Here is a 16620-nt window from a genome sequence, read left to right as displayed (position 1 = left end):
TTGCTATTAAGGGGGGAAACATAAGTGACCCACCAGTATCTGTCACACACCCTGTCTGCTGACAGCTTTTTTCAACAGCATTTCTTCTGAGCTTTTACAAAAAGAAGCTAGTACAGAATTAAACCTTCTCCATTATGGCAGAGACCCAGGTTTGCACAGTCATGCATGTGACAGACATGAAAGTAGATTTTCTTTCCATTTTTAGAAGCAGCACAAAAAATATTTATGTCACACCATGTCAAGGGTCAGAATGCTTTCTGCCATGTTAAGTGTAATTTTCTGAAAGTGACAACCTAAAACACCATTACTTACAAAAGGTAAGTGACGTCAATCCTTCCAAAGAGGTCTTCTGTGACAGGGCTGAAGAGGCTGATAATGCCCGAGACATCATGTGACTTTGTCCTTCTGGCAGTGACCACATCTGTATTTCCCCTTGATGAAGTTACTGTGGTCATCCCACAAGCTGCACTGAGAACCAAGGAAAACACTTCTGGCTCCAGCCATCCACTGTCATCCCCTGCCTAACACAGTCACTTCAGGTGGGTTTTCATAACAACTCTAAATTGGGGCAGTTTCTACGGATTTGGTGCCTGGTTCCTGCATACCACCACACAGATGGGCACTGCCTGTCCATTGCACACCTGAAAGGCAGTAGGCAATTACTCCTATGGTCTGGATCCTACAGAGGAAATTAATTGTTTTAATAGGCTACAGCTGCTTTCCTATTTATTCATTAGCATGCTAACCAGCTCATCACCAAGAACTTCAAACTCAAAGGCCTTCAGTGGGAGGCTCAGCTGCGGGCAGTCAGGGGAAGCAGGCTGGAGACTCAGCTGCAAACAACCAGGTACACAATGTCCCGATTAAACAGCAGTTTCACATGAGTTAACTGTATTTTGTCCAAAACTCCTCCTCGAATTTCTTTTGAGATCAACAGAAGCGCTTAAATTTCTGAAGGAATTAAAAGTTCTGTGGCTATTCAAAGTTCTACTGCTTTCTTACACAGAAAAAAAAAAAAAAAGTGTTTTTTGGTGGGTTTTTTTTGTGGTTCCGCATTGAGAAAATGTGCCAGGCACAGCTGATATGTTGATCCGTCCAGCAACTTTAGAACACACGGGGCATCAGATCCTCAAACCACTTGTGACCATTCCCTCGGGTCTAACACCCTTTAGTTGTGTGTCTCCGCTCAGTACTGCAGCCTGCTGTGACCCAGCCAACTATCAAGCACGTGAAATAAAGCGACCAAACAATGGCTTCCCAAAATTTCTTAAATACATATGCAAAATATAGCAGTACTAACTAAAAAAAAAAAAAAAAAAAAAAAAAAAAAGCCTAAACCAACACACCTGGACCAGCAGAGCAATTCCATCACTCTACCAAACACAACAGCCACTTCCAACAGTGACCCCAAATACAAATATGATGCTCAGTTATCAAGCACCTGAATTCCTAACTAAAATGAAAAACCAAAAGAAATTAAGATTTTCACACCTTTTAAATACAGACAGAGTCACATGCACTCCTACATCTTTCACATTCCAGCGTCAACGCGGGTCCTGAAATTAACCTGAAGGAACACATCCTCTGCAAACATGCGTCAATTTTAAAAATAAAAACTGACACGAACTTTAAAGGGCCGTTCTTCGGCTGAGGTTTAGCGCACTAAGATTACTTCAACTGAGACAAACTGTTTGCTACATTTTCACAGTAAATTGTTAAAGTTAACCCCCCCTCCAAAAAAAAAAAATACACGCATCTCCACTGGCTCCCCTAAACGCTCCCGCAGCCAGAGAAAGCAGCATTTTCACAGTAAAAATATACCATTTCCGTAAGGAAATGCGCTGCTCCTACAGTAACTTCTGCACTCGTCCCACGGAGCAGGATCCCAGACACACCCAGCAGAACAAGAAGAGGAGGGCGTTCCCCTCCCGCACTCAGAGCAGTTCCCTCCCGCCTCCTCACACAAACGCTCTCTTGAAGCATAAGTAAGACTGCACGCGATTTCTTTGGCGTTTGTAGCCCAGAAAGCACACATACCTCGGGAGGGCTGCGAAGAGCTGTAGAAGGCTACTGTGCGAGGCTCTTGAGGGGCACCCCTGGTGACTTGGGGCGGGGCGGAGCCGGACCGGACAGGGTCGGGCCCGGGGAGGTACCTCGGGCAGGGCGGGGGCTGGACACCCCCGAGGCGGCCTCACGGACCCCCGGCCGCGAACCCCCTCAGGCACGGTGGCCACGCCCACGCACTCGGACAGACCGACACCGCCGAGCCGCCAGGGGGCGCCCCGCCGAGCGCGTGCATCGCACGGCCGCAGCGCGGGCACTCACCTGCCCTGTCCCCAGCGCTGCAGAGCGAAGTGGCCACAGAGTGTCCCAAGGACAGGAACGGCAGCACAGATGGAACAGCTGAGCCCACGGACGAGACAGACCGAACGGTCCTACGGACGGGACGGACAGTCCCACCGCCCTCCCGCCGCCGGCCGGGACGCGTCGCTGTTACCGCGGCAACGACGCTCGGGCGGTGCTGCGTGAGGTCAGGGGTGCCGGGGCGGGGCCGGCGCGCGCAGCGGCGGAAAAATGGCGTCCACAGCAGCTGGGAAGCAACGCATCCCCAAAGTGGCGAAGGTGGGTGGCGGGGAGGGCGGTGGGGACCCCCGGGACCCCTCGATACCCATTCGTCTCGGGCCATCCCGTCCCGGCGGGTCGCGGCGGGCTCCGACCCCGCCCGCGCCCGGCACCGCGCTTCGCGAGGCGCCGGAGGAAATTGATCGTGCCGGTACTGCGTTAGGAAATGTGAGCCGAGCCCCCCTTGTCCTTGCCTTGCAGGTGAAAAACAAGGCACCCGCCGAAGTTCAGATCACAGCGGAGCAGCTTCTGAGAGAGGCAAAGGAGAGGGAACTCGAACTTCTCCCACCGCCTCCGCAGCAGAAGATCACAGATGTTGAAGAGCTAAATGACTATAAACTCCGGAAGAGGAAGGTACAGTAAAAAAAAAAAAAAAAAAAAATTGGTTTAATCTTGACACTCACATAAAGCACTAAAATGCCACTGTTTTTAACTTAAACAAGATGTAGTTTGTATTCCTTGTGGACATTCCAGTTGAACACCAATTCTTTAAAACCTTTTTTCATGCTACTCTTTAGCAGAACCTGCAATTTACAGATGTGTTGCTTGAAACTGTGCCTGTGTTCAGAACACTGAAAGGGTAATTATTACACAATTAATAGGAGTTTTCTTCATTACCAGCAGTATCTGGCCAGCCACTATAAAAATATCAACAGTAAATAACACTACAGTAATGCTGAGTTATAAATCTTCTTTTGAAAGAATTGCTTTGCTTATGCAGATTTACCCATGGTTTTGCTTGGCTTTTTGCTTTGAAAGTACCTAAGCAAAGCAAGCATATTCCTGATGGTTATTATAATACCCCATAAGCCATTTTTGACGTGAATTGTCTGCACAAGGATTTCTGACTTACAGATAAAATTTTCTCCTCAGACTTTTGAAGATAACATAAGAAAGAACAGGACTGTTATCAGTAACTGGATAAAGTATGCACAATGGGAGGAAAGCCTGAAGGAAATACAGAGGTAACGATTATGTGACTGTAGGCATCTCTTATGAGCCTTTTTAGGCACACACCAAAGTCTAGGAGGCACATTTTACATGCCCTGTACTCATGTTTTCCAGAGCCCGTTCCATTTACGAGCGTGCTCTAGATGTGGACTACAGGAATGTCACCCTCTGGCTGAAATATGCCGAGATGGAGATGAAGAACCGCCAGGTCAACCACGCCCGGAACATCTGGGACCGGGCCATCACTACCCTGCCTAGGGTGAACCAGTTCTGGTACGGTGGCCAAGCAGTGAGATCCCCTTCTAGCCCCGAAGACCCCCACAGTATTTGGCTGTTCTGGGGTTATGCAGATTATCCTGCTTCTCTTCAGGCTGGTCTGAAAAAAATGGAGGAAGGCTGAAGTTTTGGAAAGGTTTTGTACTTTTTTAGTGGCAAGAGCCTTGGGAGAGAAGGATGTTTGTGTGCCTGGATACTGCCAGTCACTGCTGTGCTTACAGACATTTCTGGGGTGGGAAGAAATAGGTGAGGGGAGCTCAGGGATACTCTTAGGAAGCGCTCCAGAAATCCCTGAATGGATATGTTCACCATGTGATTGCAGAAACTCAATCTCCTTTCTCTAGGTACAAGTACACATACATGGAGGAGATGCTGGGGAATGTCGCTGGGTCACGCCAGGTGTTTGAACGGTGGATGGAGTGGCAGCCAGAGGAGCAAGCCTGGCATTCCTACATCAACTTTGAGCTCAGATACAAGGAGGTGGATAGAGCACGAGGCATTTATGAGAGATATATCCTTTTCAGTCCTGTGACTCCTGCCTGGGTTAAGGTCTCCATTCTTTATTTCCTTCCTAAATATTCCATGTCCAGCAAAGTCCCTGTACTCCTTTTCACTGTGGTGTGCTGGGAGTGACCCACCACCCTGGGAACCAGCAGGAGGTGTTAAAAGCGTGTTTAGGGAAAGCCTCCAGATTCAGTGGAGTGGCTGCAGGTTGTGCCACAACAGTGTCTGTTTAACTGCACTGCTCATGCATCCAGCTCTTTTGTAGCCATCATTTGTTTCTCCTCAGATTTTCCCTGACCCTTATGCCTTTTTAAGTTCACAGTAAGGCACAAAACCTTTGCATGCTTATACCTGTCAGTGTCTTCTTCCTAGCTGCATTTATTGTTCCCCACGTGTGCCATCCTGTAGGTGTTTGATGAAGTCCTTGACCCAGTAGTCCCTGGGAAGAACACAGCTGGGGATGTGCCACTCAGCCAGCTGTTTCTTTAACAAGAGCTGTACTTGTCCTCGTTCACCCTGATGTGAAGAACTGGATCAAGTACGCACGCTTCGAGGAGAAGCACAGCTACTTTGCCCACGCCAGGAAGGTGTATGAGAGGGCAGTGGAGTTCTTCGGGGAGGAGCACATGGATGAGCACTTGTATGTGGCATTTGCTAAGTTTGAGGAGAACCAGAAAGAAGTAAGATTTTCTTGATCTGAGTCATGCCAGTGTTTCTCCTTGAATATCAAACTAAAGGCATTTAACATTCACTGCAATACTTGCAGCTCTCAGCACCTCATGACTGTAGTCTGAGTTAGGGAGACACTTTTTTGCTCACCTCTAGTTGCCTTTTGGTGCCATCAATAAAATGTGCTCTAAGGGAGATCTGCCAAGCCCAGGACCAACAGCATTGGCTCAAACATGTATCCTCCGACTGGAGAGGTTCTAAGAGGTTATGGGCCTGCATGATAGAAAACTGGATTGGTTTGGATGTTTTTCACAGTTTCTAAGGTTCCCAGGCTGTTATGAAATTGAAGACATTCTGTGAACCCCAAACCACAGCCTCTTAAATTGGTTTAAATATTCTAAACCTGTAAATGAATAAGAGATGATGGGGGCTGGCATTTTCAGGTTTATTTTTTCCCCCTCAAAGTTTACTCTTCAGGGAGATCTGTGTTAGTCCTCTTCTAAAACAATTGCTTATGTTGGAATGTCTGACAGTTCTGTATTCTATTAAATATTGCCAAAAGCTCATTGAAAAGCTGTCAGGGCGGACAGAAACTGCTTTGTAAATATTTTTGAAATTATATTTAATATTTTCAGTTTGAAAGAGTGAGGGTTATCTACAAGTATGCCTTGGATAGAATTCCAAAGCAGGATGCCCAGAATCTCTTCAAGAGTTACACCATCTTTGAGAAGAAGTTTGGAGACAGGAGGGGAATTGAGGACATCATTGTCAGCAAGAGGAGATTTCAGTATGAAGAGGAGGTGAAGGTACGTTGGACAGATACCCTCCAGGCTCACTGTACAGTCAGCTGGTGTTTAAGGGACATGAGTATTTTGTGATATCAAGGCTGATGAATTTCAACTTACCCTTGAAAGTCAGTCCAAAAAAACACCAAGGGAATGTTCATTTTAGAGACAGAATTCCATCCCTGGGGAAGAGAATGATATCTACGTTCACTGCTTTTTTTGTTTCTGCTTTCTAATCTAGATTGTGCAGGTGAGGGTTTTGGATTGAGCTCAAGGCTTGGTACCCTTAAGGATAATGCAATTTAGCTTGTAGTTACTACTTAGGGAATAGCCATTATAGGACACCTCACCTGTGCATAAATACCTTCTTGTGAGAAAACACCTGTGCCACACCTGTCTGCTGTTCAGTCCACACTGCACATTTCATCACTCCTAGTCCCTTCTCACACTTTACTTGGACTGCCTTCATTGAGACAATGCTGAGGGCAAAACAAAAACAAAATTTAAAGAAAAGTCACTTTTCCTAAGCTAAAAGCTCTACCATAACCATCCCCAAGACTGACAGTTTTCATTAATATTCCAGTGATCTGTTTTAAAGGGAAAATTCTGACTAAGTAAAGGATGAGGCTCTGTTAGTTTTAGTGACTGCAGTTTGTTTGCTGTTGCTCCATTCCCGTCTCTGAAAGGCAAACCCCCACAACTACGATGCATGGTTTGACTATCTGCGGCTGGTGGAGAGCGACATGGACACCGAGACTGTGCGGGAGGTGTATGAGAGAGCCATTGCTAATGTGCCCCCCATCCAGGAGAAACGCCACTGGAAGAGATACATCTACCTCTGGATTAACTACGCACTCTATGAGGAGCTGGAGGCAAAGGCAAGTAGTGACAATTCGGGGTTTCCCTTTCTGTATAGTAAATAGCTGCTGATATTTTAATGGGAAAACCAAGAACTAAGTATTCTGTGTTACTACTTTTATGTAACATGCTACAGGATATATTATTTAAATACAGAGATTTTTTCCTCTTCTAGTTTTCCCTCCTGTGCATAAGGGAGGGAAAAGGCCAAACTCGTTTTACCCCAATTCATTCAGAAACACACTGATAACAAAATCAGGAGTGGGTATTTCTGGTGGCCCTGGCTGAACTGCCCATGGCAGACTGTTACCTGAACTTGTGAAATAGTTTTATATTTTAAAAAAACTGTTTGTGAAGCAGCCAGGTTGTCATCATTGTAACCTTTGAGGCTGTGCAAGTATTTATTGGAACATAAGAGCTGCTCTGAGTATGAAACACCTGTTCAGTGTCTGTTAAAGGAAAAGACTTACTTTTCCTCCCACAGCCAGGACACTTCTTTTTTGTCGGCTTCCTAGCACTGAACCTTGCTTTGAAAAGGTGAGTCTTGTTGATGCAGAAGCTACCACCTTTGAACTGTGCACACAAAGTAGATAAGCATTGCAGATTCTAACCAGCTTGACTTAGATACTGTTCTGCAGGTTTGCAGTCACTGCAAGACTCAAATTCAGCATAATCTCAGCAGTAAACAGAGTGTTTTACATGCTGTCTGTTTTTACAGGATGCAGAGCGAACCAGACAGGTGTACCAGGCATGCCTTGAGCTCCTGCCCCACAAGAAGGTATGGCTCCTCCATCAGTTTGGCTTGAGTTTTGGGTTAAAATGCCCTAGATAAGATCCTTTCTCTTCCCGTGCTACATTCAGGGGTGTAAGCAGCTCCAACTGGCTGCTAGTGGGTTCATCGAGACTTAGCTTAAAACTTCAAGTATCTCTTCCAGTTTCTCAAAACTTCCATCTTCCAAAATGGTTTTCCAGCTAGAGTGCAAGGTATCTGTAATTTGCATCAAAGAGGCAAACTGCAGGGCAAGCACTGGTGTCAGGATTCCCTCATACATATGAGACACAAGGGTTTTTTCAGTATTTTCAAATTACTAAGTAGTTGCTGAGCAAACCCTAAGAAGATGAAATTGCACATAGTCAGAAAACAGGGAAGACCACTTAGATTTTGCTTGCTTGCATTCCTCCTCAGGCAGGAACGTTCGTAGCTGCTCACAGCCTAGTCTCCTGCACTCTTTGCAGGGCACTTGAGGCTCTGCTTAACTGGGTTAACACCTTTTATAGCATCCAGTGGCCTCCATGGTCACCACCACTGAGGCAGCTATGTTTGACAAAACAGCTTTCAGGTCTGGCTTCCCCATTACAATCAGTCTTCAAGGCTGATTGATTGGGGTTTTATGGTTTTTTTTTTTTTGCTTGTGAGCTTTAACTAAAATATCCATGTGGCCAAACCCTTACAACTGCATTGCCTTGGAATGTCAGAAAATCCTTGTTCATGTTCTTCTTCTAGTTTGTCATTTATTGTGTCATGAGCGTGTCAGATTAATCTCTAGTTATTAAGAGCTGATTAGCTATTGATTGATTCAACACTGGCTGATGTCTTGCCAGTTGATGGTTGGTTAAAAAACTATTTTCCATGGTTTAAAAGACTTCTGTCCTGGCCATTTTTGCTTTTGCCCCAATATATTGTCCTGTTGTAGAGACTGTTTTAGATAATGAACCCTAAACCTTTCAGCAGGAGAACACTGAGATCAAATGAGATTACCTGCAGTAGCAGTCATATCTTGTATAGACAGAATGCTGGTTTTTTTAAGCAACGTGTATAGTATTATATACTGACTTTCCAGCCTAAATAGCACTTTGTTCTTTTTCTTCCAGTTTACATTTGCTAAAATGTGGCTGCTGTATGCACAGTTTGAAATTCGCCAGAAAAACCTCCCCCTTGCCAGAAGGGCTTTGGTAAGCTTTGTCAGAGCCATAATTGACTTCACTAATAGTAACACAGGAATATTATTAAAAGATCTTAAATTGTCTTTTTTAAATTGCTGATTTAATCCACTTAAAATAAAGCATCCAAGAAGTCTTCAGGGGCCAGCATTTACTGTCATGTATGATTTTAAAAGAAGTGTAGCTTGTTCCAATGAATTAGCCCCTGGCAGAAACGACAAAGCGCTCCTATGAATGCAGAGCACCCACATCAGCTCAGTGCTCTTACAAGTTCTTAGCTGTTGCTGATGGCTTACAGTGATACTTGTTCTAACAATAGTGTTTTAAAAAGCCTTGTAGATGAATGGGAAGTTTGCCTCTAGGAAATTAGCACTTGCCAAATTTTGTGCCAGTCTCAGCTGCTGACAGAAGCAATCACAGGGACTTCAGGCAGGCTCAGGAGCAGGCTGAGCAGGTTCAGTCTGAATGTCAGCACAAGGGGACAGCAGGGTGTGATGGGGCAGCAAGAAATAGAATCTTCTGAAATTAAAAACTTGCTTTCTTTTTAGTTCAGATATTCTTAGTAAGCTCAAGGATAGCATCAGGCATTTTGAGAGAAAGCCAGTGTTGGTGGCAGTTGAGGTGGCTTGACTTTCATGAGCAAACTGATGGGGTTTCCACCCTAACAGTGATGGAGGGCACATGGAGAAGAACTAAGCATACTCTGAAATACCAGTGGCATCTGCAAAAGGCCATAACAGTGACCAAATTGGTAATCCCAAGTGGTGGTTTCCTCTATTTTTAATAAATTCCAAGGTACTAAACATGTAGGAACATTGTGCAGGAGAACTGTGGTAAGGGAATTCCATCTCAAACTACTTCACATTGGTTTGAGGGAGCAGAAGCCACATTGCTTAGTAAACAATACTTGTCTGTAGAAGTGACTCCAAGGCCAAATTCACTACAGCCTGTCTCAGGTATGCCCATTCTAACAGTTGTTGTAAATTTCCCAGATTAAGAATCCAGAATTGCCTCTCACAGCTTGGCTCAGGACGGACAGTTTTCTTCAGAGATTGAGGTGTATAGAAACAAAGTACTTTGTAAAGACATTATTCTCCACTTGTCCATTGCTGCCAGCCAGCAGACAAGGGTGGGCAGCCATTCTCTGTGCCAGGAGGAGCAGTATGGGGCCACAGTTTGATTGGTATCATTTGTTTTATGAGATGCTTGGGAACTGCTTCCCTGGCAGGCTGGTACAGACTGGTACTGTACTTCCTTCAGGTGCTCAGCTGATGAACCAGGGTAGGTTCCACTCACACTCCATGGGGAGCCCACATACTGTAAAAGAATGACAAGTGACAGGTATCTTCTGCTTGCCAGGCTCTTAGTGTTCATGGATGCACATTTGTTCTGCAAACACTGGTTGAATTTACTACTGCCCCTGAACAAGCTGAATAAATGGTGTAAAAAGACAAGTTGTAGTTCAAACACTTAGAGAAACGAGTGGGGGTTTATTTTCCTGCAAGATCGCTAAAGGTTTGGTTTTTGGGATTTTTATTTTGCACAACAGGGGACATCCATAGGTAAATGTCCAAAAACCAAACTGTTTAAAGGTTACATTGAGCTGGAGTTACAGCTGCGTGAATTTGACCGTTGCCGAAAGTTGTACGAAAAATTCCTGGAGTTTGCACCGGAAAACTGCACATCCTGGATTAAGTTTGCTGAGCTGGAGACCATCCTTGGGGACATCGACCGTGCCCGGGCCATCTACGAGCTAGCTATTGGCCAGCCCCGCCTGGACATGCCAGAGGTAAGCAGGGAGAGGACTGATTTTAAGGTATTTATTGCACAGTGTAGCTGATGGACATGTAAATAATCCACCAGATGAAACATGAAGTGAAAGCTGAGTGGTTGATGGGCACCAGGTTTGGTGCTGCTCAGCCCTAATCCCAGCCAATGCTGCCAAAGCCCCTGCTCCCTGAACTTTTTCTCAGGGAAATTTTACCTTTATTTGTTCTTTTCCCCTCCCAATGTGCTCGGAATGGTCATGATGAGAGACTTCTCTGTTGCAGGTGCTTTGGAAATCCTACATTGACTTTGAGATTGAGCAAGAGGAGTATGAGAAAACCAGGAACCTTTACCGGCGGTTGCTGCAGCGCACACAGCACGTCAAGGTGTGTGTGGGCACCTGGGACACAGAGTCAGCCCTGAACTTGGCCTGTGGGCAGGAAAGCCTGAGCTTCCTTGGCTCAGATCAGCCCAGGTTCAGGCCCATGCCTGTGCTCTGAAAGGAGGAGGGAAGTTCCTGAATTTCATATGATAACAGGCCTATCTCAGGTGAAAGAAGCTTTTCCAAGCAGCCCTCTTTGCTGAGCAGCTTTAGGATCTTGGTTGCTAAAACATTGCAAGGAAAACTCTGATTTTCCAGTGTTGCTTGGTGCTGTCACTGACAAAATACACACAGATTTCTCTTGACTTGAAAGAGCCACAAGAAATTGATCCACATGCCTTATGTGGATGTTGTGTCCTGCTGCAGTGGGGGGAATCTTACTTGTGTGAAAAAACCTGATTTTCTGGGCACCTGCTGGCATTTGGTGGGTTTTTTGGGTTTTGGTTTTTATTTGTTTTGGTGGGTTTTTTGGTTTTTTTGCTGCTTTGTTGTTTTTAACCTCTGCCCTGGCTGTAGTGGTGTAGAGTGGAGGCTAGAGCTGGAGTTTGTTTGCTGTGCCCACAGGTCTGGATCAGCCTGGCACAGTTCGAACTGTCAGCAGGGCAGGAGGGACGGCTGCAGCGCTGCCGGCAGATCTACGAGGAGGCCAACAAGGCCATGCGCAGCTGCGAGGAGAAGGAGGAGAGGGTCATGCTGCTCGAGTCCTGGAGGAGCTTCGAGGATGAGTTTGGCACTGATGACACTAAGGAGAGGATAGATAAACTGATGCCTGAGAAAATAAAGAAGAGGAGAAAGCTGCAGGCTGAAGATGGGGTAAGGAGAAATTACGGCAGTAGTGGCTGTGAGCCCTCAGTGGCTTTGTGCTTTATGGAGTCAGCTGCTGGGCAGGGGATAGCAAACATGGGCTTAAATTTTCTATTTCTCTAATTTCCCTTTCTTATTAGAAGCACCTCCTAATAGCCAACATTAGCATGCAAATTAAACTTGCTTTGTGGTATTTTTCTCTCTAGTCTGATGCTGGATGGGAGGAGTACTATGATTACATTTTTCCAGAAGACACTGCCAATCAGCCCAACCTCAAACTCCTGGCTATGGCAAAGCTCTGGAAGAAACAGCAGCAGGAGAGCGAAGCTGCAGCCATGGATCCTGACAAGGACATTGATGAAAGCCAGACTTAATACCTTGCCTTTTCCCACCCTTTTCTTGGCACATTGTACAGTATTTTCATTGGTGATAAATAAATGTATTTGGAGAGTTTTAGTATTACTGACTTGAGACGGATTTTGTGTGGAAGACAAGCACCATCTTGGGGTCGGTTCGCTTTAACAGTCCTGCGAGTGTCCATCAGTTAAAGGAGAGGTCTTGGGAGCAGTGCAAGGGTCTTTAGCTGTCACCAGTGACAGGAGAACTGGGTGGTGACTTTGTTTTCAGCACAAGGGCCTGTCCAAGGCTCCCACAGCCTATCCCAGCACTGCTCAAGGACATTAATGTGCCAGGGCAGCAGACCTTGAGTGAGAAAGCAGTCTCCAACCATCATCCCTAATGAATTCTCCAGTAATTCTGTTAAATATAAGAGTATTGTGAGAATAGTTGAAAACAAAACACCCTGGTTGTTGACCACAACCTGGTCTACTTCCTATCTAAGGAAGGATGCTTTTATCCCAGAAACCTGTAAGGCGAGACAATATTAGAAGTAATATACACTGAAAGCAGGCCCTAGAGGACAAAGTGTAGACATCAGCACCGCACAGTCAGTCTGTGTTTGAACACAGAAGTTTGAACATGTTTAAACGTGTCCTGGCAGACACCAGCAGAGAGCTGTGTCACTGCTCTGGGCTGGGCATCGCTCTGACCTGTCCAGATCTGGCCTGTCCAGCTGTGGCCAGAGCAGCCTTTTTATGCCCCACCTGCACCTCTAAGAACATGTGCCTCCCCTCGCCTGCCTTCTCATCTCTGAGTGTTTCTGCTGACCCATACCCTATTGCATTGTAAATCCCATTTCTATTTTCCCTCTTTCAATTCCTCCTGCTGCTCTGTGCCCCGTTGCTTTTCACAGTTTATTTTGATGTTTCCCTCTCTCCTACTCCCTAACTGCTTTTTCATTTCATTGAATTTGTTACGGAGTTTTCAGAGGTTGTAAGATTGTTTTCTTGTGCATATTTTGGTGACTTTTTTGGGTGGCTTTTATTTTGTGTGGAGGGGGAGAGGTTTTTTTGTTCCTTTGTTTTTGTATTGTTTCATCCTCTGAGCGCTGCATTTTCCAGGAATTCCTTCCCTTTTTTGAACATGGAACCTTGCCTCTTTTTCTGCCAGCTTTGCTGCGTACTGTGTCAGTTGCTGGTATTATCTCTCTTAGTAAGGCCAATAGTGAGGTTGTCAGCAGGGGCTCAGGTGAGCATCTTGTCTGCATCTGCACAGAGAGCTTTAGCAGCTCTCCAGAAAGCAGCAGGGCTACAAGGCACGGGGTCTTGCAGAGGAAGAGCCATTGTTACTCTGAGTTAAAAAAACACACTTTTGGATTTTCAAGCCATGTTGATTATTGTGGGGTAAGAACAAGATTTGGATTTTTTTTTCTTTTTCAAACCCTGAAACTCCTGTGAAGAGTGATCTGGACTGACACCCTGAATGCAGCACTTCCAGGAGTAAAACTATTCCCCCTTTTTTGGGGGTTTAATGGATTTTTCTCCTTCCACAGCCATGTTCCGACCCCATTTCTCTCCCTCTGCCCTCCTGTTACAAGCTCATCTTGAAAAGGGCAAACTGTAGGTTTTTATTCCATAACAAGTAAAACAAAACATACCTGCTCATGTGACTTCTGGCCAATGAATGATTCCATGGTTGATCCATTACTTCAGGAGAGATAATGGACACAGATTTCTGCCCTCTTTTCCCTTGGAATGTGTGAGGCACCCGTGAAGCAGAAGCTTTGTGCCAGAGATACCACGCTCTCCAGGAGCACTTGCCCAGACTCATGCCTCTGTTACACCAAGCATGAACCTGAAGTGTTCCTTGAACAATTTCAGCATTAATCTTTTGCACACTTCCAAAATGGGGAAGCCAAGCTCAACAGTGGGGCTCAGTTTTCCAGGGATCTACAGCAACAGTTTCCCCTCACTTAGACTTTACGATGCTGAACTGAAGAAGGAAGGAATTCTTCCCTGTGAGGGTGGGGAGGCCCTGGCACAGGATGCCCAGAGAAGCTGTGGCTGCCCCTGGTTGCCTCGAAGTGTCCACAGCCAGGTTGAAGGTGGTTTGGAGCACCACTAGGAAGGTGTCCTTGCCCATGGCAGGGGTGGCACTGGATGAGTTTTAAGCTCCCTTCCCACCCAAACCGTTCTGGGGTTCTCTCAGTGCTTTGTGCCCTGCTGTTTGACTCCCAGTAGCCTCTGTTCTCTCTGAGCTCATGCTCTAATAGGTGCTGAGACATTCCTGCCCATTTGATTTATGTCCATTTGCCTTACTCGACAGAGCTGTGGGTTCTTATCTTTAAGTTATGAAACCCCAGTACCCTCCTGGCTCCTGCCTGGCCTGCCTGGATTTATCACCAGGCTGGGTGGAAGAGAAACACTCCTGCTGGAAAGCCTTCTGGCAGGGGAAAGGAGAAGGGGACACCCGACTGGGGAAATAGCCCTCTGGAGAAATGGCATGCCAAGGTTTAACCCCGCAGCAACCTGCTATGTGAGGGGCTTTGGGAGAATGGCATGCCTTTGTATCTTTCAAAAATCAAGTGTTCATGTGGATTTGTGTAGTGGAAAGGTGATCAGCAGAACTGCTACCTGGCAGAGGAGGGTCCACGGGGCAGGCAATGGAAAGACATTGGGATTTAGGATGCATTTATTCTGGGACAGCTTTTTCAAAACAGATTTTTACATGGAATTGCTTGTTTAAGAGAGGGCTGACTCCATCACTAAGTAAGGAGTAAACAGATTTTATGCTCTGGAACTTGTGTGACACAGCTTAAACAGTCCTTGTCTCCCACCAATTGAGCAACAGCTGCTGCTGTATTGGGGTCTGGAAATTAGTGAATTCATGGGTCGAAGGCTACCCTTGGGTTTTTAGGGAGCATATTTTTTATCTCCTGACTCTGTTCTGCACGGTATCTTTTGTGAAGCTGCCTTTTCACCTGTTTTTATGAAAAATATCCTTCTTCATGAAGGATTTAAAGTGTTTGTGTTCATTAAATTTCTGTAGATACCATCAGTCAATAAAATGCTGCACTTGAAAGAAGATAAATGCTTGTCTGTGCTTGGTAGTTGTCTTCTATTAGTGATGGTTTATCTGCTGCTACAAGAGCTCAGAAGTGAGATAAATCCAAGGAACCACATATGGAAAATACTTCCTCAGTGGGAGCTGAGCCCTGTGTAGGTGGGAGGTGAGGGCTTCTGTTGCTCTGGAGCCCTGGTTAGGTGCAATTTGAGGGCAATTCAAGCTGTTTTCTCCTACCCGTGCCACAGGCACAAGGGTGGGCAAATCCCGGTGGATACAAGGATTCCACATATCCGGGGAAAGAGGAGAGGCTCAGCAGTGAGGCCGCAGGAGTCACACCAGCTGTAATCTTCTGTTGAGTAGAAACGGGGAAAAATCTGAGCTGTTTCATGGGAATATGAGTCAATTGGCTGAACGTGTAACATTTGAAGAGACAAATTCAGGGTAGCATGGGTGGGACAAGTGCCATTGTTGTTGGGTGAGAATTCTGAAGCTAGGGACTTCTTATAATATGAGGGAAGCTGGACTGAGCAAAACGTAGATCAAGCCAATATGGTTAAAGCTACGTTCTCCATTTATTGTCTAAAAGATGGCAGTTTATATACACTTCAGTATAGTTTACAGATTATGAACACATTATCATTGGTCAGCAAACATTGTTTACTTTCGCCTTAAGATGGTCAGACTTTCACACTGCAGCTCTACCCTAATTCACACTCAGATAGATCATTACTTTGTGGTCACCTTAACATAATTTCTAATTGTGCCACAACTAGTTTCTTGCAAAAGGCTTCCAGGCCCCACCAAGGCTGCTTATCTGAGGCCTAGTAGGACGGTAGCTCAATCCTTCACTCTAAATATAAATCATGTCCTGTCTCTCTCAAAAATCTTACAACAGAATTCCCAAGAAGTCATCTTCCAGAGAGGGGTAGATCAGGGATTTCTTTTTGCTCCTGGCTGTGATACAGAAAACGTAACATCTGTATTAATGGTCTGCAGCAGCTTTGAAGTTCCCAGCGTTATTCTGTGAAGTGGGTTCAGAGAATGCCTTTTGGGAGTTAGGTATATTCATTTGGATGACATTGGAAAATATTGATTTTCATGGAGAAAGTAAGGACCCGGGACAGCAGCTGTAGGATGGGATCTGGATCCAGAGGATGTAGCAAATGTCTCTGCTCTCACCATGAATGTCCATGTAGGGTTCAGCTAAGGTTAGCTCTGCCCATGATGATTCTTGATTCTTCCCATTTGGGGAAGGCTGGGAGTGGTGGAATCTGTCTGTTTTGTGAGGAATTTGTACCCAGTAAGAGGCAGGCAGTAAGAAAGGGAAGAGGGAGAGGTTTATGAGGTTTCTCAGGAAAGTGACACGGTGACATCTGAAAATAATACAAACTTTTGAGAGCATTATGGATAACTATGGAATTCAAATTGGGAATGTTCTGTGCATTTTTCATATCCCTACCAGGAGGAGTATAGCAGTTCTAATGTTTAAGGCATGTACAGAAATAGAAGGCTGAACTGATCTCCACAGGCCTGTTTGTTCCATTACTGTCCAGAAGGAAATAAATTAGATTCTATGAAATTCTAAATGCTATTCTATTCTATTTAGATCCAGATGCTTCAGAGGGAGAGATCAGAAGAAGGAAAGCTGGGTTTTAG

The 16620-nt window shown here is 45.5% G+C and overlaps 2 protein-coding genes across 8 annotated transcripts in view; one reads left to right on the top strand and one right to left on the bottom strand.

The window, feature by feature from the left end:
• Positions 1–2459, bottom strand: part of CFAP61 (cilia and flagella associated protein 61) — a 91796-nt gene extending 89337 nt beyond the window's left edge. For 3 of the 7 annotated variants that reach the window (XM_072927329.1, XM_030268632.4, XM_072927330.1), the window contains exons 1-2: positions 2038–2323; positions 313–468 (exon numbers count right to left, since the gene is read on the bottom strand). In XM_072927329.1, coding sequence (XP_072783430.1) covers positions 313–455 — 143 coding nt within the window. In that variant the 5' untranslated portion in view covers positions 456–468; positions 2038–2323. The other 4 variants (XM_030268635.4, XM_072927328.1, XM_072927327.1 and 1 more) reach the window with 3 other exon arrangements.
• Positions 2460–2467: 8 nt separating this feature from the next.
• On the top strand, positions 2468–12018 carry CRNKL1 (crooked neck pre-mRNA splicing factor 1). Its single transcript, XM_002197327.6, has 14 exons — positions 2468–2622; positions 2824–2976; positions 3496–3587; positions 3688–3846; positions 4194–4360; positions 4855–5033; positions 5658–5828; positions 6494–6685; positions 7384–7443; positions 8538–8618; positions 10156–10395; positions 10658–10759; positions 11320–11568; positions 11766–12018. Exons 1-14 carry the CDS (start codon positions 2575–2577, stop codon positions 11931–11933), a joined length of 2061 nt encoding a protein of 686 aa, XP_002197363.1. The 5' UTR covers positions 2468–2574; the 3' UTR covers positions 11934–12018.
• The last annotated feature ends 4602 nt before the right edge of the window (positions 12019–16620 follow it).

This window comes from Taeniopygia guttata, chromosome 3 (genome assembly GCF_048771995.1).
Source record: "Taeniopygia guttata chromosome 3, bTaeGut7.mat, whole genome shotgun sequence".
Classification (NCBI taxonomy): domain Eukaryota; kingdom Metazoa; phylum Chordata; class Aves; order Passeriformes; family Estrildidae; genus Taeniopygia; species Taeniopygia guttata.
The sequence above is the reverse complement of the archived record's forward strand: the minus strand, read 5'-3'. Positions and strand labels throughout refer to the sequence as shown.

Bases quoted from the DNA above. Each gene is read 5' to 3' on its own strand.
- CRNKL1 (XM_002197327.6), top strand. From the start codon at position 2,575: ATGGCGTCCACAGCAGCTGGGAAGCAACGCATCCCCAAAGTGGCGAAG. The intron at 3,847-4,193 runs GTACGGTGGCCA...TCCTTTCTCTAG, and splicing joins CCTAGGGTGAACCAGTTCTG to GTACAAGTACACATACATGG. The intron at 5,034-5,657 runs GTAAGATTTTCT...TAATATTTTCAG, and splicing joins TTGAGGAGAACCAGAAAGAA to TTTGAAAGAGTGAGGGTTAT.